General features: G+C 44.5%; 1 protein-coding gene across 1 annotated transcript; it reads right to left on the reverse strand.

Annotated features, from left to right (window-relative positions):
• Nucleotides 1-552: 552 nt before the first annotated feature.
• COX20 (cytochrome c oxidase assembly factor COX20) lies at nt 553-21,307 on the reverse strand. Its single transcript, XM_085857803.1, has 4 exons — nt 21,145-21,307; nt 14,022-14,133; nt 1,726-1,789; nt 553-780 (listed from the first exon to the last, which is right to left on the reverse strand). Exons 1-4 carry the CDS (start codon nt 21,181-21,183, stop codon nt 633-635), a joined length of 363 nt encoding a protein of 120 aa, XP_085713929.1. The 5' UTR covers nt 21,184-21,307; the 3' UTR covers nt 553-632.
• Between the last annotated feature and the right edge of the window lie 215 nt (nt 21,308-21,522).

Consider the following 21,522-nt stretch of genomic DNA (forward strand, 5'->3'; position numbering starts at 1 on the left):
TTTTTTGCAATAACAGAAGCGTATGTTGTTTGCAAATGTATTGGACTGAGATTCAATTCTGAATTCAGCCTGCTGGTTGCATCAATGCTGAAGCATGGCTGTGCTGCTGATGCAGACACACCTGTAGGTTAGGGAACAAATTTTCAATTTGCTCAGGCTTTTAGCAACAACTCCCCTACTCTTCACGAAAAGCAACAGGATCTTTAGCATCCACCAACAACCAGTGCTGGTAGAAAGGTCTTCGAGCTTAACACCCTTCTGATGGAAGTGCACACATTGATGAATCACCCTGCATGTAAACACCAGGGTGACAGTTTATAATTGGTCGAGATTTGAATCTAGACAAGACAGCTCAGAAGCATGTCTGCACACCTCCAGACTATCCCACCAGCACAGCACAAAACAACCTTGCTCACCCGTTTTGTAGGTTTTGCTGTTTCAGCTGGTTCCCCTTGCAAATCTGAGCATTTAAAAAACAAAAGTGGTACAAATAGGACAACAAATGAAAGCCTGTGTGGTTGTGGTGACTGGGAATCTTGTCAACAAAAAACATTAATGCAAAGTTCATGTTTATTCCATGCTGACAACAACAACAAAAAATCAGACACGTCTCATTTGGAGTAAGAGGAATGCTATTGGCCATCTTTAGGTGGTGAATCTTTTGGAGATTTCATTGTTGGATCATAACTTGTTCCTTCATAAATCATCTTGCTGCGACCAGCTTCTTGCAACTGAATCTGTTGGCTCATCAACTTTGCCCGCTCATAGCGGCAGTAAAACCTTAAAAGAAAAAAAGAAACTGCAGATTACACAACTTGTCAATATTTTTTATAATTACGTATTCGGTGTGATGAAATAAAAAAAATTTAATACTACATCGAACTTCTGATGAAGCATTTAATCGACAGGATAAAGCATGCGGCACAAATATAGCAAGAATGAGTATTTAACGACACACAGTCAGAATGGGGTTATAAGGGGAACAGTAGATCTGAGAATGAATGATCTGCTTGAAGCAGACCCACATGCAGTAACACTCACTGCCACACAGACTGATAATTACCTCTGCCACCGAAGGTGGAGGTGGTTATGTTTTCACCCCTGTCTTTGTCGATCTGTCTGTCCGTTTGTGTGCAGGATATCTCAAAAAGTTGTGGACAGATTCAGACGAAACTTGGTGGTCACGTTGGGTGTGCGACTAGGAAGAATTGATTCAATTTTGGTGAAGATCCGAATCCGGATCCAAATATGAGTTATTTAATTTTTTAAGTGGTTCTTCACCATTGAGAGATGGGGCCAAAAATGATAATATATAGCATGATATTTCAAAAATGAATTTGGCCCGATATGTTTTCGTGGATCAGGCATTGCATGGCGGAGGTATGCACTCAACCGAGTGCCCTTCTAGTTATAATCGGCTCTCCCATCCCTTCGGCGAACTAGTGCCAAGTTCTAAATAGACGAGTCAACCTGCACGTATATCAATATACTTTATTTTTTTTTAAAAACATGGAGCATTGTTTAACAGCTTTTTCTTTCTTTACACTGTCATCATTCGCGCTCTGCTGCTGAATTATCAATGCCATCCTTTTCCCTCCTTATGTAATCTATTTTAATGCTAGTCTTCACCCGCTTACAATTTAGCTAGTAGCAGCTACCTTGTATTGGCAAACGTTGAGTTCTTTCATAGGGAAATGTGGCAGTGTGCATTGCGGTGAAACGTACCACGTTCCCAAGCCAACGGCCACAAAACTTCCCATAGTCACATCGTAGGATCGTCGGACTCGGCCTATCACGACAAAGTGAAACAATCTTAAAGCAAAAACAAAATGGCCAATATCAAATCAAAATCAAATCAAGTTTATTGTCATATGTATAAAATATACAATCAAATTTGTTTTCATCTTGACACCAGAAAAAAAAAAATATGACTAAAAAAGGTTCTTCACATTAATAGCTACTCAGAGAAATTAAGGTACAAGTACAAAATAAATCATTCATCCATTCATTCATTCATTTTCCATTCATCATACATACTGCCATTGGATAAAAACTACCGAGGAAACATTTAGAACGGGTCCCGATAGAGCGATAACGCTTCTCAGAAGGAAGAAGCTCAAAAAGCACATTTTCCGCGTGATATTGGTCCCGAATTATACCAACAGCTCGGCCGATTACACCAACAAGGACTGCACATTCAGCAATCCACCACCGACTCTCTGCTGTGCAGCTCGCACAATTTTGTCAATCTGGCATCGATCGTCTACCATGGTATTACCATAAAAAAAGACAGTGATAGAGAGCATCAAGACACTCTCCACCACTGCCCAATAGAACTTAACCACCAGGGAACGATCAATGCCAAAACTCTTTTGGCATCTCAGAAAAACAAACAAACATTGCTGTGCTTTAACACAGTGATCAATATGGACTGACCATTTGAATTTGAGATCCGATGAAATGCAACTTCCAATGAATTTAAAAGATTCAACAAGTATGACTCTATTCCCATGTATAAAAAGTGGTTGGATGTCAGAACCATTTCGCCGAAAGTCTACAATTAGTTCCTTGGTTTCCACAACATTTAACTCCAGATTATTTTGAGAACACCAGTCCGCTATAATTACCACTACTTGTTTTAAAAAAGTTATCCTCACTCGTGTCGATTAGGCCAGCAATGGTAGTGTCACAAGCAAATTTGGTAATCAAACAATTGCTGAAAGACGATTTACAGTCGTGCGTGAAAAGCAAGTAAACCTGTGTTCAAGGTGATAGATTTTGAAATCAACGAGCAAATTTTAACTACCTGCGGCCTTGCCAAAAGAAAGTCCAACAGCCAGCCACATACAGATCCGTCAAGACAGAGTTTATCAAGTTTCAAATATAATTTATATGGCAAAATAGTGTTAAAAGCAGAAGTAAAATAAATAAATAATAATCGAGCATATGTAGAAGTTTTCTTATCCAAGTGCTGCAAAATATTGTGTACAGTAAAAGAAACTGAGACGTCAACTGATCGGTTGCTACGATAAGCAAACTGAAAAGGATCTTATGAAGGCGAAATACTTGATTTTGCAAATTCCAGAAGTTGGCGCTCAAATTATTTCATGACAATCGATGTCAGAGCGATGGGGCGGGAATCATTGAGACGCGTGATTGGAGTACATTTTGGCACAGGAATTATCACAGATCGTTTAAAACACCGAGGAATACGACAAATACACAATGATCAGTAACAAAAAAAAATTGAACATAAAAATATGTGAGTTCTTCTGCACATGATCGCAGAAGACGGCCAGATATACCATTTGGATCCACTGCTTTACCAACTTTCAGACCAGAAAGAGATCGCTGGGTATCATGTTCCCCAATCACAAATGCTTGGGGAAGATTGCTACTCTTCTTGCATTCCCCTGACAACATGGTCAAATCAGGCATAAAAATCGTTGAATTGATCCAGCAGGGTCGAATCATCCAAAGGCAAAGCTTTGGTCCTTGGTTTAAAGCCCATAATCGCATTAATATCCTGCCAAAGTCGTTTTGGAATGGAAGAAGAAACATTCACTTCTCGTTTCTCCTGGTAAGCATCCTTCGCAGTTTTAATTGCCTTCAGTGTCTCATATTTAGCACTTTTGTATCGGTCATCATCACCAAGATGCCTGTTCCTGCTGAACCAACTTTGGCCAGATGTAGACGGTTTATTAGACCAAGGTTTTTTCATTGCCATAAATGGTCACCAATTTCTTCAGAATAAAAATATCCTCACAGAATTTCAGATAACACATCACATCAGTACATTCATCCAAATCATCAGAACGCTCCTCGAGTATATTCAAATCCGTACACACATAGCAGCCACGTAGGGTATCAACAGATGTTTGAGTCCACTGTGGGACAAGTCGTTTCACTGGCTTTTGATGCTTCAAATCGCTGACGGTACGTGGGCACGAAGTGGAGCATATTATGATCCTATTCGCCGAGAGGGGCTCGATGTACATAGTGAACAATATGGATCTTTTTTAATTGTGTAACAACGATTCAAAACCTTATCGATGGTGAGTTGAACAGGTGACGTGTTGGTAGTATTTGGGAAGACCCTTCCTTAGTTTGGTATGATTAAAGTCTCCTGCGACCACAAAAAATGCCCATGAATTCGCATTTACATGTATAGCAATGATATCGGAGACTTGTTCGATAGCAGATGCAACATTGGCGTCGGAAGGATGTATATACAGCAATTAAAACCAGTGATGACATCTCGCATGGAAGATAAAATGGACGACATTTTATGACCAAGGTTTCCAGCTTTACATACAAGAATACGATAATACCTTTATATTCGTACACGACATGTCATTGACTACATAACAGTCCTCCACCTATCCTTTTACTCACGGCTTCGAAATCGCGATCTGACCGGTGCAGTGTAAATCCAGGGATACAGATAAGAGTCAGGTACAGTCGAGTGGAGCCAAGCTTCAAGCGTGAGGTGGAGGTACAAAGCCTCCCAATGAGTAAATGTAAGATGATGCGTAGTGTTTCATGATAGCCAATGCCGTCATAATGGAGGGCCAATTACCAATCATCTAATGAACTACTTAAACTGCACCAGGCTGATTATGCAACAATTTTGTGTAAACAGTGGATTTCCAAGGCCATTTATGGACCTCATAATGTAAGGAGCCTGGTGTTGGCACAGTGGTTAGGGCAGTGGCTTGGGACCCAAGAGGTCCTGAGTTCAAGCCCCGTTGGGACACTGAATTAATATATATGTATATGTATATATATATATATATATATATATATATATATATATATATATATATATATGTATGTATATATATATATATATGTATATATATATATATATATATGTATATATATATATATATATATATATATATATATATATATATATATGTATATATATATATATATGTATGTATATATATATATGTATGTATATATATATATGTATATATATATATATATATATATATATATATATATATATATATATATATACCAAGTCGAAAACACCAGGGGGTTGACTCAGCCTGCCATCCTTCCGAGGTCGGCGAAATGAGCACCAGTTGTACTGGGCCCGGTGTATGCCCCGGTTAGAATAGGTGTACCATATCCCTGTGTGTCGTAAGAGGCGACCAGGGTTGCGTCAGGAAGGGCATCCGGCGTAAAAACCTATGCCAAATCATTATGCGGACAACAAAACGAATTTCCATACCGGATCGGTTGAGGCCCAGGTTACCAACGACCGCCACCGGTACCGGTGGTCAGCAGGGTACCAGTGGAAATTGTGCTACTGCTGGGCGAAGGAGGAGAAGGAGATGGGGAAGGCGAGTCCGGAGGCAGTGGGAGAGGGGGAAGGGTAGAAGTGTGGAGGTGAGAGTTGGAACTCTGAATGTTGGGACGATGACTGGCAAAGGGCGAGAGTTGGCTGATATGATGGAGAGAAGAAAGGTGGACATACTGTGTGTACAAGAGACCAAGTGGATGGGGAGTAAGGCGAGGAGCATTGGAGGTGGTTTCAAACTGTTCTACCATGGTGTGGATGGGAGGAGAAATGGTGTCGGGGTAATCCTGAAGGAAGATTATGTCAAGAGGGTATTGGAGGTGAGGAGAGTGTCTGACCGAGTGATGAGTGTGAAGTTGGAAATTGAAGGGGTGATGATGAATGTCATCAGTGCATATGCCCCACATATGGGGTGTGAGATGGAATATAAAGAAGATTTCTGGAGTGAGTTAGATGAAGTGGTGGAGAGTGTATCCAAGGATGAAAGAGTGGTGATTGGAGCAGATTTCAATGGACATGTTGGGGAAGGGAATAAAGATGATGAGGAGGTGATGGGGAGGTACGGTCTCAACAAGAGAAATGTGGAAGGGCAAATGGTGGTAGAGTTTGCAAAAAGAATGGAAATGGCAGTGGTAAACACGTATTTCAAGAAGAAGGAGGAACACAGGGTGACATACAAGAGTGGAGGAAAGTGCACACAGGTGGATTACATCTTAAGTAGGAGATGCAACCTGAAAGAGATTAGTGACTGTAAGGTTGTGGCAGGGGAGAGTGTAGCTCGACAGCATCGATTGGTGGTCTGTAGGATGACTTTAGAGGTGAGATTGAGGAAGAGAGTGAGGGCTGAACCAAGGACCAGATGGTGGAGGCTGAAGGAGGAAGACTGTTGCGTGAAATTTAGGGAGGAGGTGAGACAGGCGTTGGATGGTGGTAAAGATGGGTGGGATGATTGGGCAACGACGGCAGAAGTTGTGAGGGAGATAGCTAGGAAGGTACTTGGTGTGACATCTGGACAGAGGAAGGAAGATAAGGAGACTTGGTGGTGGAATGAGGAAGTACAGGAAAGTATAAGGAAGAAGGGGTTGGCGAAAAAGAAGTGGGATAGTCAGAGAGATGAAGAAAGTCGGCAGGTGTACAAGGAGTGGCGTCGAAAAGCAAAAAGAGAGGTGGCAAAGGCCAAGGAAAAGGCATATGACGAGCTGTATGAGAAGTTGGATACAAAGAAGGGGAAAAGGATTTATACCGATTGGCAAGACAGAGGGACCGAGCTGGGAAGGATGTGCTGCAGGTTCAGGTGAGAAAGGATGCAAATGGGAATGTGCTGACGAGCAAGGAGAGTGTGTTGAGAAGGGGGATGGAGTACTTTGAAGAGCTGATGAATGAAGAAAATGAGAGAGAGAAGGTTGGAAGAGGTGGAGATAGTGAATCTGGAAGTGGGGTGGATCAGTAAGGATGAAGTGAGGACTGCTATGAAGAAGATGAAAAGTGGAAAGGCGGTTGGCCAAGATGGTATACCAGTGGAGGCATGGAAGTGCTTAGGAGAGATGGCAGTGGGGTTGTTAACCAGATTGTTTAATAAAATCTTGGAAAGTGAGAGGATGCCGGAGGAGTGGAGATTAAGTGTACTGATTCCGATTTTCAAGAATAAGGGTGATGTGCAGAACTGTGGAAATTACAGAGGGATAAAGTTGTTAAGCCACACCATGAAGTTGTGGGAAAGAGTAGTGGAAGCTCGGTTGAGAGGAGAGGTGACGATCTGTGAGCAGCAATATGGGTTTATGCCAGGAAAGAGCACCACTGATGCGATGTTTGCTTTGAGAATGTTGATGGAGAAGTATAGGGAAGGCCAGAAAGAGTTACATTGTGTGTTTGTGGATTTAGAGAAGGCTTATGATAGGGTGCCAAGAGAGGAGTTGTGGCATTGTTTGAGGAAGTCGGGAGTGGTGGAGAAGTATGTGAGGATCGTGCAGGATATGTATGAGGACAGTGTGACAGCGGTGAGGTGTGCGGTAGGAATGACAGACCGGTTTAAGGTTAAAGTGGGATTGCACCAAGGATCGACTCTGAACCCTTTCCTGTTTGCAATGGTGATGGACAGGTTGACGGACGAGATCAGACTGGAGTCTCCATGGACTATGATGTTCGCGGATGACATCATGATCTGTAGGGAGAGTAGGGAGCAGGCTGAATCGATCCTCGAGAGGTGGAGGTACGCACTGGAGAGAAGGGGAATGTTAGTCAGTAGGAGTAAGATGGAGTACATGTGCGTAAATGAGAGGGAGGATGGTGGTATGGTGCGGTTGCAAAGAGTTGAGGTGGGGAAGGTGGATTGGTTTAAATACTTGGGATCAACTGTCCAAAGTAACAGAGAGTGTGGGAGAGAAGTGAAAAAGAGAGTGCAGGCAGCATGGAGTGGGTGGAGAAGAGTTGTAGGAGTGATTTGTGACAGAAGGGTAGCTGCAAGAGTGAAGGGGAAAGTATATAAGACGGTAGTGAGACCAACTATGTTGTATGGTGTGGAGGCGGTGGCACTAACAAAAAGACAGGAAGCGGAGCTGGAGGTGGCAGAGTTAAAGATGCTGCGATTCTCGTTGGGAGTGACGAGGATGGATAGGATAAGAAATGAGTATATTAGAGGGACAGCGCAGGTAGGACGGTTTGGAGACAAAGTGAGAGAGGCGAGATTGAGATGGTTTGGACATGTGCTCAGGAGGGAAGCGGAGTATATCGGGAGAAGGATGTTGAAGATGGAGCCGCCAGGCAGGAGGAGAAGAGGAAGGCCAAAGAAGAGGTTCATGGATGCGGTGAGGGCGGACATGCGGGTGGTTGGAGTGTCAATGGAAGATGTGGAGGATAGAGCGAAATGGAGACAGTTGATCCGCTGTGGCGACCCCTAACGGGAGCAAGCCGAAAGAGGAAGAAGATTTATGGACCTCATAAATGTCCAAGGCCAAAGCAGTGCCTCAAGCCATTTATATATTAGCATGTTTGGAACTTCTCCATTGCAAAACTACAACTGGGAGCCATAACTGCACTGCATGCCCAAATGAAAACGGCACTCAGAGAGCACATAGTCTCGCTTCACGCGCTCATGCTGAACAAAAATACCATTATCAACTGAACACACTGCTATTATGGCCCATATACCCATGTCATTCATGCACCCTTTTATGTTACTTACATTGCCATTATCCGTTGCTTTATCAATTATTCGGATATTTGACAACCACTTTTGTGCACATTAAGGCTGAATTGCATCAATGAAGGTGAATATGGAAAATAATTTCAAACAACTATATTCTCCATGACTAGTTGATCATACGTATGAAATTTCGCATCGATCAGTTGAGCAGTTCTGGAGCAGATGTTTTTTTTAACGTTTTAAAAATTTTCAATCCAATATGGCTGCCAGACCACATGGCCGATGATCCCCCAGTGGGTGTCACCTGCCCGAGCTGTCAGCTGAGCCCAAATACCCAATTTAAAAACAACCTATCCAATTTTATGGACTACCTGCCCTCCATAAGCACGTCAAGTCGCATGGGACCGAGTGGAACATTGGTTTCTGGGGAGAGACAGAGTGGTTCCACCGAGTGGAACAACAACAACAATCATTACATTCACTGCAAGGCCATGGCTTCATCTTTTATACACTGCAGGTGTGGCCCTCAACTTGGCTGTTGGGAGGTCCTGCACAAACAATATGGTGGAGGCACTTCAGGTTGTGGTGCCCACAGTTCAAACACAGTTGCCAACTTCAAGACTTCTTTGCCCCTTCCACTTCTCGGTCCCGAGCAGCCAAACAGCTCCTTCACTGTACGTCCTACTGGGGAGGGTCTCTACAATACAGGCACTCTTGGCCTCTCCCTGGGTTGCCAAGGGTCTCTTACCTATTGGTCACCCTAAGCAGATGCTCCTCCAACAGGCTTCAAATTCCAGACACCACTGGCTGCCAGGGAGCAGTTACCTCGGGAGGGGCTGCAGTAACTGTTCGTCTAGAGCCTGATCCATACCTGTGGACACACACATCTTCCCCCACCCACAAACCCCAAATGGCACTCCCTCCCCCACTGCCATTCCAATCTCCAACACCTGAAATTCAAGTTACTGAGTACCTATCCTGCCATGGCCTGCATACACACTAATCATCACAAACACTCAAACAAAACACAATTTTTTTATTGACAACACCACACATCACATTTTAACCCTTTCCACTCAATCCATATGCTTGGCTCTCATGGCCATTCTTGCATGTCACCCATACCAATCCCCCATCTTACCTGCATATCCCCAGAAGCAAAGCATGGCAAGTCGTGACAATGGGGAAAGGTACATTTAACAAATCCAATCACTACTGGGGAGCCCGTTCAATATCAGCAGTGCCTGCTGTAACCAATGGTCTCATTATAACCCATGCCAATCCAAACCCAGGGTTCTCTTCCCAAACTGAGAACCCATTAATCACAGTGGAATATCTGTGGAAGGCCATCGGGCTTCACCGGGCCTTTCGCAATCACTCCATAACCTTCCACAGATGCTCCAGTGGTTGCCCAGTGGGCTTTACTCAGACCAAGACCAGCATCCATAGACCAGCACAGCATGGCAGGTCACCACATGCTGGCCGTCCCAGAGCCTGAGGAAGAGACCGCATGCCCAGGTGGTCACCTTATCAGGCCCTTACTGGTGCTCAGTGGTGCCACCACCAACACCTCCCTTTAATGTTCCTCATGGTGCACCATGACAGACACCCAGAATGAACCATCTCGGACCCCCAGAGGTCTCAACCCCCTCCAGAGTCCACGCGACCCCAGTGGCCCGAGACACTCGCTCGGACGGTGCCCCGATATACAAGGGACACCACACACTACAATATTCTCCGTAGAGCCCAGGTCGTGCCATGTCACCCATGGTCAGACCCACATCCAAATCCTGCCAGTGCAGCTCCCCAGTTACTTGGCAAAAACCAATCTCTCAGGGGGGCAATTTCCCACAAGGCAATCTCCTTTAACCACACCTGGTCCGAATTCTGCAGCCCTGAGACCAACTTCCCCCAAGGCTGCTCCAAAATAAATTGCCATTCAAATTTTAAATTTCTGACCCTATGTGTCCAAATGCGGCTGCATGCCATAATAACCCCATTATTCCTATCGGGCTTTTCTGCCAATCTCCACAGCCGCTGCTGGCCTTGAGCCCGCCACAACTCCAATTCCCCATTGTCATGAGCCGCAAGCTGCTCATGACTCTGAGCTCCCAGTGCAAAAACATTTCAATCCCATTTGGGGCTCAAATCGACAATTCTTTCTCATCTTCCTACCACGACACTTTTTTTCTTACCCGCTGCCCTGTGGTTGCTTGCACACAACCCAAGCGCAGTTTACCTTGACAGGGTCCATCAAGAACATCCCAGGAACTGTCACGACTCCCACAAACACCAGCTCATACATTACGACGAGCGTAGCCTCGCTCTCCAGCGCAGGCCTGGACCCACATACCAGCAGTCTGACCTCGCTCCCGCCATGAGCAGGCCCACCCGCCACCCCACACATCACAGGCTCAGACTCTGCTAACCAGCTCAGATTCAGCCACCTGTATGTACCTTGGAGCTGGTGCCAGGTCCCAGGCATGCTAGGAGAACCTCCACAGGGTCTAACCATACACCCTCTGTTCCACAAACCACAGAGCCTATCCTACCCCCCTCTAAACCCTCCATCCTGTTCGTCACATGGATGGTCTCTTCCCACTGGAGCAAAGTGACATTCACACCGGTACGATGCTCCTCCAGGCCATTAGTTTTCAAACATGTCCCCCCCCTAACCAACCTGCCATTCCATCAATTCATACACCTAGTTAATGCTCTATTTCCTCCATTATATTTTCAAACTTCACCACCAAATCACTTTTCATCTCATCGATTCAATTCCTTATTTCCTTCATATTACGTCTTCTCGCTTTTCAATTATTCTCCTCGTGTTCTCATCTCGTCCATTTTACCATTCATTTCTATCATTTGACCCTCCATTTGTTCATCCATGATTCATATCTCCCTTCATTTGTTTACCCATTTTATTCATTTGCTCTTTCGTTTCCATTAATACTTGTAATATGACCTGATTCAACATCATGTCCACTTCCTGGCTCAACAGCTCAAGAATGGGGGAGGTTCCTACCCTAGGCTCCTCCCCACTAAGTCCCACCCCCAGCTCACTTCCATCGTCCTCATTCCTCCCGTGCATAACCGCCATTTTGTGCGCTATTTCCCACACGTGCCGAAACAATTAAAAAATAATAAAAAAATGTTATATTTGAAACGTGTTATACTGCGTTCTCCTGACACCAATTAACTAAAAGTTTGGGTTCATTCCCATGGTCCCAACTACCAGTGTAGATCAGGATTCGAATCCCACACTGCTAACTCCAGTGTAGCATCAACTGGTCAATTCATATCGACCACGTTGCGGTGGGAGGTGTTGATCCCGCCATGTTGATCGAAACGATCTCACTGCATTCAACCAAAATGGAGGCGTCTTGCATGCGCAGGAATCGCAAGAGCATACGAGGCTCTTAGCTCTTTTTTAATGGGGTTTATTCCCGAACAAATGACCAGGGGAAGATTGATCCGACGGTGGGATGAAGGGGCGAAAGAAAAGGGATTAACTGAATCAATAATTATACACAATGAGGATAAAGCCGATGGCACCTCACACCAGACTTCTTCATATGGGCTGTTTCACAGTCATGGTCATTTCTGGTATTTTGTATCCTTGCATGCTAAATAGCTAAATGAGAGGCTGTAGTATCTCTGTCATTAGGGCCAGTAGTTGGTACGAGTGATGGCACAACTTGGACCACTTTTTATTTGACAAAAAAATGTCAATTTTTGGCAGAATGGCATAAAAATTGCCATTTTTTTTGACAAATAGCTGTCTCATTTTCTCCAGGTACACTGCATTCACAGTATATGAACAAATACAAGCAGAAATTGGGACTTTTATTTGTTGTTGCATCAATTTAATACCTCTTCTGTACTTTGTCCACAACATCTTATATATTATTTCCGAGTTTGTGGTTTCATGTCGCGCTATCTTCGACTTTGTTCTGCGCTCGAGTAACGTGATATTCGGCTTACATTATCTCAAAGACCATATGAGGTGCATGGCACAAAAAAAAGTAAATAAAATGGTTCTGAAACAGTGAAATCGTATTCCACTTACTGCATTAAAGTAAAATTACTACTGATACTCTGCATCAGTTCCTTTCTAAAACACACCCACCCCAACATGTCGTGCAGAGCGTGGGTTATACTAGTATTATTCATTTCAGACTATGAATCTTTATTTCACCCTCAATAAATATGTCCCACCGGTCGTCCGTCAAAAAATGTCCTCTCTGGAAATGCATATTGCAGAAGAATTTTTTTATATAAATAAAGGGTCTTTTTAAAAGTTTGTGTGTTTTACCAAGTGTGTATATACCTGCACTGATATTATGCTACAAAGTTTGAGTGTAACCAATAACCTATTTGCATGGCCTGCACTGATTGCCTTACATGTGTCCGTCAAAAATGTGTCCTCTCCGGAAACACCGAAACTGCCACGAGTTATAAGGAATAATATAAGGAATAATATTCATAATTCCAGTAATGGAATAATACTTGTGGAACATATGTAAACCACTGAAGTTTGATAGTGTTGTTATTTTGTGGTTATAGTTGAATTGTATTAATGACTGTTGTAGTTTAAAAAATACTCTCCTAACATCCTTGGGGTATTATTTTTAATAAGAAATATTCATTCAGATGCTCTAAAAATTTGGATTTAAGTATTGTAATTAACAATGTTGGATTTGGAGAAATAAAAATATAAAAATATTGAGTTTGAATTTTTAGTGGGTGTGAGACAAACTTGGTACCCTCATTGTGAAACAGCCCATATCCTGGGACGGAAATGAGAAACCCGGGTGAGGTGTGAAGCTGCTGTGAAGACGTCAAAGCAGGCACGACAAACGACGACGAAGCAAATGGGCAGGAAACAGGGACGACAAACAGGAGATGAGGCAGGTGACGAATCGGGAGAGCAGATAAGCAGGATGATGAACAGGAGGAGGCAGGCAAAAGCGTTCCTCTGTGGCGATTGCCCTCTTCTCTTTTTTTTGACACGATCCCCACTCTCACGGTCACTCAAGTGAGCAACACGGTCCCCAAAAGACTCCTCCCCTCCAGGGGCAATAAAACTCCACCCTTCGGGAGGCGTTAAAACTCCTCCCCTCACTCTCTGGACAACGCTACCCTTTTCAAAGCCCCTCCTCTCTCTTTCCTGGATATTTACCAAGGCTCCACCTCAGTGCCTCACCCAGGGACATTACAAGTAGTTGTACGTACGAGTTCCTTAACCTTAAACCTCATTTAATTATCACCATGTGCGATCGTCCAAATGGTGCAGATTTAAATACGACAGTCCTCAAGCTACATTGCTCTACTTAATTACATTGAGATTGGCTAACTACTGGTACACGGACAATACATACTACTTTATACATTTCTATCTGTTCTAAAGTGATATCTCCCATCCTCCCACCCCCCTCGACAAACATAACAATATTTTAAAAATTGACACAAAACCACTTTTTGTAGGAGTGCTTAACCTTTTTCCATGTGTCTATATTCCTATGTTAAAAAGTGCAACATGGGGAGATGGCAAGGAAAACTCACTCGTAGCCACAAAATAGCCGATTCCTGCCAGAGCAGCACCAGCGAATCCAGTGAGGATACTCTCTCGCACGCACGGCGTGTCAATGTCCAGAAACCAGAACAACCGGAAGCCCTGCATCCAAAGAAAAATCAAACATCAGACTATAAGGGAAATCGATGGCTCCCCATTGCAATTCCCCACACTTCCCACCTAAAGCAAAGTTGAAAGATGGGAAAACGTTCCACCAGGAATGACCCAATATCACATTTTGAGATACAAAAAAAAAACAAACATCTTGTTTTCACCCCTGTGAGCCAAAGTCCACACCCTTGGGGCATGAACCATGGGTCAAATAAAAAAAAAAACCAATTGTTACATATTTCATGCGCCCCATACAGTTATTGCATGTACAACGCTTGATTTTTTTTTAAGTTTTAAAATGTGCCCGTCATCACATTCTTGGAATTTGACCTTGCCCCAGTGCTCCAGGGGGTAGGGCCAAAATCCTAATGCTCACAGACCTTCTTGCCATGTAGTGAACAAAACTACCAAGTTTGATGAATTTCTGCACAACTGTTTGGGAGACAAAGTGTCGGACGGACAGATGTCGATGACAATATCCCCCGTTTTTTATATTTTTTTTCCACGCGTGGGGATAATTAGGGACATTATTATTGAAGATTCATCCATGAAAAGATGATTTATTTATTTAACAGGATCTAAGGCTCATTGTGGAGCTGCCATACAGACATGCACATACAGACGAAAGTGCCGGCTTTCTCACTGCACTTAGCTGGGCATTTCTGATGGAATTTCCTCCACCCTGTGGATGCCAACCGATGGGGATTGTCCGTGCTCATCCTTTTAAATGCTGAATATCAAGCAAGGAAGCAGCACGTACCATTTTTAAACTCTTTGGTATGACTCAGTCAGGATTTGAACCGTCGACCTCCCAGACTCAGAATGGACACTCTCACCATTACACCACTGAACCTCAAATAAAGATAAAGAACTTGTTAATTTAACAGACGATGACTCAAAAGGATATGTTGATCGGGGTATGCAAACAACTGTGGAAAGCAAGGAGAAGCTGACGTTTTTGGTGTCAACCCTTCATTTTTGCTCCGATGAAGGGTTAATGCCTGAAACGTGAACTTCTCCGTACTTCCTAGCGTGAATAGCATATCTCAATCAACGTCCTGTTGATTTATTCCATTGTCCTACCTAATTTCTGATACAGATCGACACTGTAGCCATCTTTAATAGGAGTAGGTTACAGGGATATATATATAGATAGATAGATAGATAGATAGATAGATAGATAGATAGATAGATAGATAGATAGATAGATAGATAGATAGATAGATAGATAGATAGATAGATAGATAGATAGATATATATATATATATATATATATATATATATATATATATATATATATATATATATATTGTTACAGACTCGCGATGGGGGAATTCGAATGCCACCCAAGTTGGCTCCAATCCGTAGCCAGTTGGGTTTTCGCACCCTACTCTCGACAGCCAAATGTTGAATATTCGGCGTCACTTAACCACCGCCGTCTCTGGGGTTATAATGCCGGCTGGTTCGGCACAGGCCTCGGGTCACGCGCCTCGAATCGCGATACTAACGTACCCCTGGACCTTACCAGTTGGGGAAATAGACCCTGGCTACAGACTGGTTTTGTCAGAGACCGAGCAAATTTTGCCACTCTGTAACCATTTTGGTTTCATATCCAAATCGAGCGGATCGTTCCTCGGCGCGGCATGAATTAATTCAAAGCGGAAACTTCATACGGATCAGCCAGATTTATTGGGGACACACCGGGGAAACACAACACAAGCAAAGCATTCACGACAATGTTATAATTAATCTATTACCCGTTCTTAACTAGGGAGTTACGGGTTTCGAAGGAGACCCTAACGAGATAAAACTAAGACAACATGCAGACAAGACATGGACAGCACGCAGACAAGACACAGAGTACTTGGTGATGCTTCATGGACGAGAGAAAAAGTGTCGGAGGCACGAATGTGGCTCGTGACAAGCCGATGTCTACGGATTCGAGTTCCCAAGCTCAAACATGCCGCGTGGCAAAATGGCATCGTCCTTTTTCTTCTCCCGGCACCGCTTGCGCATGCAGCCTCAGCGCATTCTGACCCCGCATAATGTTGACGGCACAAGACCGTCAGATCGATGGTGGGTTTCAGCTGGTTTCTCACAAGGTCCAGTATACAAGTCCAGGCCTGGCCTGTTCACCAGACCAGGCCAAATCGAGGTGTTGGGCTCCGCAGGCTGGGTCCGTGGCCGACGAGGCACCGCTGGCCAAAACCACTCCTCCACAAAGTCGATCGCCCGACTCGACGTGCAGGCGGCCTCTCCCACTGCCAAAATGGCAGACTCGACGCGCAGGCAGTTTCTCTTACTGCCAAATGGCAGACTCGGCGCGCTCAGGTTTACCACCGCCTTCCCGGTGCTCACTCGCCTCTCGGCCCTTGCCTCCTCCCTTCAGTTTCACTTCCTTCTCTAGGCCACTCCCCCTCAGAGCGCTGGGTGGGGACTATTGTCCAGAGAGAGGAAGGAAGAAGAACCTCTCGGTCCACCACCAATGTACGAACAATGAACAGCCTCTTACACCTCCCGACACACATGTAACGTCTATTAACCGAACAACCTGGCTAAACATGCATTTAATGGGGGATCTGGGCTAATCCTATATTTAATAACACACTAAGGGCCATTTCCGCAACAATATATATTGTTGTGGGCCAGGGGTCAGTGGCGAGAACGACCACTAGGTGGGGAAAGCTTGCGTCGTCTCCCACCAATCTCCCCGGAATTGTAGGCCGTCGCTCTGATAATTCCGCGAGCCGGCAGGTCATCTAACCGACCGTGGACGCCAATATCTCAACCGCGTAGCGTAGGGTCTATTTGTGTATAATCAATTTACCTAATTAACTACCGGGAAAACCACGCCCTCGGCACGTCTTGCTCGAACCGCGAAGTAAGTCTACTTACTGCGGTAGAGTTCCAACTACCAACTACAAACTCCGGTTCGGGTGCAGCCGAGCAGAAACTGCTAAAGCTGTGCCGGCTGGAATGAATGCATTATCGGGGATGAAACCCCGCCTAAACTCAGATCTGAACCATGCTGGACCAATTCAAGAAGGGACAGAAATGGACTGGGAACATTTCTAACAAGTTTTATTTACAGTAAATGAAGACACAAAACAAGACAACGCGAATATGCAAGAAGTATTTACAATGATCCAAAAACACTTATTCAGTTCTACTTAAAGACGGGCCCACACGCAGACACACACAAAATGAAAAGAAACCCAGAGTCTTTATTGGACCCTCGCAGCCCTGGAGAGAGACAAGCTGAGGGCCAGAGTTCGGTGGTGTACCTGACCGTCGGGGGAAGGTGTGCTCTGTGATGCGGCACCTGACAGTGGTCGCTGGTTTGGTCCCCAGTTGCACGTGTGGGACTCGAGGTTCATGGTGGAGCTCGGGTGGTGAATGGCCAGGGTCCATGGAGGGGGGTCGGGGTAGCCCTTTCCTTCCTTGTAGAGGCCCAGCAGAGACACGCTCGCCGCCTCGACAACGTTCTGCTCAACCCTCGTGACAGCCTATGGAACAGCAAAAACCCACCAAACTCTCCAAGACCCCCCAAGACCCCCAAAAGACCCTCCAAGACTCCAAGACCCCAAAAAGACCTTCCAAGACCTCAAAAAAAAGACCACCTGCCTCAGAGAGTGCTAGGGAATTCATCGACCTCCCTCAGCGGGGAGGGGCCTTGGTGAACACACCTCGCTGTCCGCCTCTGATTGGACAGGTCCTACGGCCCACCTTTCCGGGGCGGGGCCTTGGCCCCTGCCGGGAAACCCCAGCCAGTCTTCCACGCGGGTTCATACTTGAGTAACAGTATCAATGTTGCACAGGCCGTCGTGCAAGAGTTACAACGTTTGTGGAAGGAACGTTGGTGGAAGCAGCAAGGAACGGCTGCAAGACCCTGCCTTGGTAAGTGCTTGTAGACAGCGGGTGGGTAGTGGATCGTGATGGGGAATGGAATGGTTGTTGGTTGGATGTAAAGATTTAATAACCTAACTCAAAAGAAATCGCAACGCATGCCTTTGATTCTCCCACTGGACAAAAGGAAAGGGATCTGACTACACACATACTTAACGACATAACTGACTTTTGGGACATCTGTATGTTGAATGCTTATGGTTTCCAGATCCGAAACAATATATACAGGGAACTTTGGTGTAGTAGGCGGCCATTCAGCCCATCATACCTGCACTACACCAACACCAGATACCAACACCCAAACACAGAAATTACCGACAAGTTCAGCCAACATCCCTGTAGTCTATTTTTAATGCAACCAGTTACCTACACAATTCCAATTAAAATATGCCAACTCATTTATGCTGCCACTACCTTTCCAGGGAGACCATTATGTGCATTAACTACTCTTTGACAGAAGACCCAGGCTACCTTACTACCATCTTAACTCTCATCTTCTTTACTTTCTGGCTATGGCCCATGGTTCTATCGCTGTCTATTCTGCTGAAGAACTCTTCTGGACACATTTTATCGATACCCTTCATTATCTTAAACATCTCTATCATATATCCTTGTAACCGCCTCATTTCTAGTGTATAAAGCCCCGTCTCCTTCAGCCACTCCTCATAGCTGAGTCTAGCTAGGCCCAGAGTCAATCTAGTAGCCCTGCGCTGAACCCTCTCTTTGGCATCTGTCCTTCCTGAATTGTGGTGACCAAAACTGCACACATTATTCTAGATGTGGCCACACTAAATTCCTGTACAATGTTAAGACCACCTCTTTTGATTTATACAATTGATCCCCCTCCGAATACAGCCTAAAACCCTATTTACTTTACCAATCGCTGTCTAGCATTGTGCTGCCTGCTTAGCTCCCATATATATTACCACCACCAGATCCTTCTCCTGTGTGACACGCTTCAAAATTACCCCGTGCATCCTGTAATCTTTATTTCCATTGTTCTTTCCCATCCCCAACACCTTACACTTTCTCAGGTTAAATTCCATCTGCCAATCTATACAAGTATCAATACTTTCCTGAATTTGTTTACCCTCCTCACTACTGTCTGTCTTACTTTCAAGCTTGGTATCATCTGCAAATTTAGAAAACTGGCTCTTCAGCCCAAAAGTCCTTCTATCCCAATAACTGATGCAAATTCTGACTCATAATTGTCTTCGTATTGATGCCCGAGTACCTCACTACTTGCATCCCCCAACTCACAGTCTAAAAAAAAAAATAGTCCTAATTTCTAACTCAAGAATCACTGCAATAAAAACTAGACCAGCACCCAACAGATCCATGAGGTAACCAGTGGAGAACCTCTGCTCGGATTAACAGTTTACGTTTTGCATTCCTCCGATAGGTCAGCTCTGGATTCAGATCTTAACCAAAATCTAATCAGCAAGTTCTTGTCACCTTCCCAACTCATCGACTTAGTTTCGTCACAACTCCTCCACAACTTTTTAAAATATCATGCTACATATCATTTTTCGCCCCTTCTCTCCATAGTGAAGAATCACTTTTAAAAAAAAAAATAATAATAAAATTGTCAGATTCGGATCTTCACCAAAATCAAATTGATTCGTCCTGGTCACATACCCAACCTGTTCAGCATGTTTTGTCTGAATCCGTCCATAACTTGTTGAGATATCGTGTTATATGTTGTTTTTGGCCCTGTCTCTCAATGATGAAGAATCACTCCAAACATTTTTGTATCCAGATGCAGATCATCACCAAAAATCTAATCAATTTGTCCTGGTCACATACCCAACCTGTCCAGGAAGTTTCATCTGAATCCGTCCATAACTTGTTGAGATATCCTGCTCACAGACAAACAAACAGAAAGGCAGACAGGGGTGAAAATATAACCTCCATCCACCTTCGTTGGCAGAGGTAAAAGGTGTTCCCTCCTCCTGTTGAACACCCTGCCACGTGTCTGCACAGTGAATACACGAGCTATGACTGCAGGGATCCTAACATATTTACAAACACAAACCTTCCCCACCCAAACCACCTCTTCAACCACTGGTTGACATCCGTCGCTCGAAGATGGACATCCACACGACTCCCACCATAGGTAGAATCCTTGCATAAGTAAATAAATGAAATAAGTAAATAAATATTCACACCAAATCTTTCCAATGGTTCACCAAATACGTACATCTCTTCTTCAATTGTTCCAAAAAGACCCTCCGCACATCCCCCCCCCCTTACCCCACATGCACCACCACCCAACCTCTCGCCTCACCAATCACACCCAGTCCATCACCCCTCTCTCACAACCACCCCCTTCTGCACCTGGAATGCTAGTAGCACACTCCGTACCCTGACTGATGTGTGCACCTGTCATAAACCCACCGAACAAACATGACTGACACTCTTCCACCAATCCCTCACCCTCTGACAAATCCAGCAAAAATGTTAACCCTTGTTCACGTTTCAGTTGACCTCAAGCAGGACACGGACACATACATATATATATATATATATATATATATATATATATATATATATATATATATATATATATACACACACACACACACACACACACACACACACACACACACACACACACACACACACACACACACACACACACACACACACACACACACACACACACACACACACACACACACACACACACACACAAGCTCAGTGGGTTTGACACTTCAAGGACACATATCTCCTCGGGGATCCCCCGTTGCGAGATCCACTCCCTCCACGCCTCTCCTCCAGCCTCAGGCCCATGGGTTCACGTCCACGACGCCAATCAGAACGACGGCCACCACAGCGACCACGTCCATCTGCGTGGCCGACCCCCCATTAGACGGCCGACCACCACGGGAGCACCCACAGGCCACAGGAGGTCGCTCAGGCCCGTCAGGAGAAAACATGTCGCCCGGGTCTTCACAGCACCGGCACCAAAAACTCCCCCATCAGGTTTAAGGTCGTTCGGGTCATCACGGGATTATCAACACAGAGTTCAATGGAATAACATTTTCCCGTCATCACGTCACATTATCGAACACCCAACACCAAGGACACAGCTACCTTCGTCTTCTCGTCTGTTCGGTTTTCGCTCGAGGACATTGTTCAAGACCCACTCTCACATCAACCATGTCGACCCGTCCATCGCTTCCGGGTATTTTCTTTTAAATAATAATAATAATAAAAATCTCGTCAATATTGGTCCAGAATAAAACATTTCTGTTCATCTCTCTCAGTCTGAATTTACATCGCAATTTCGAAAAAAATGCTTTTGCAACGCTTCCTTGGCTTTATACACGTCCTCCATCGTGAAGTAAAATATCCTTAAAAAACAAAAATGCCCGTCGTATCGCTTTTGATATCAGCCATTTTTAATGAAACATTTCTTACACCCACGTGAGCATTAAAGCCCAGCAATAATGGCCGTGCGATATTGCGTCA

This window comes from Eptatretus burgeri, chromosome 15, assembly GCF_056783735.1.
Source record: "Eptatretus burgeri isolate ZD-2024b chromosome 15, Ebu_testis_v1, whole genome shotgun sequence".
Lineage (NCBI taxonomy): Eukaryota > Metazoa > Chordata > Myxini > Myxiniformes > Myxinidae > Eptatretus > Eptatretus burgeri.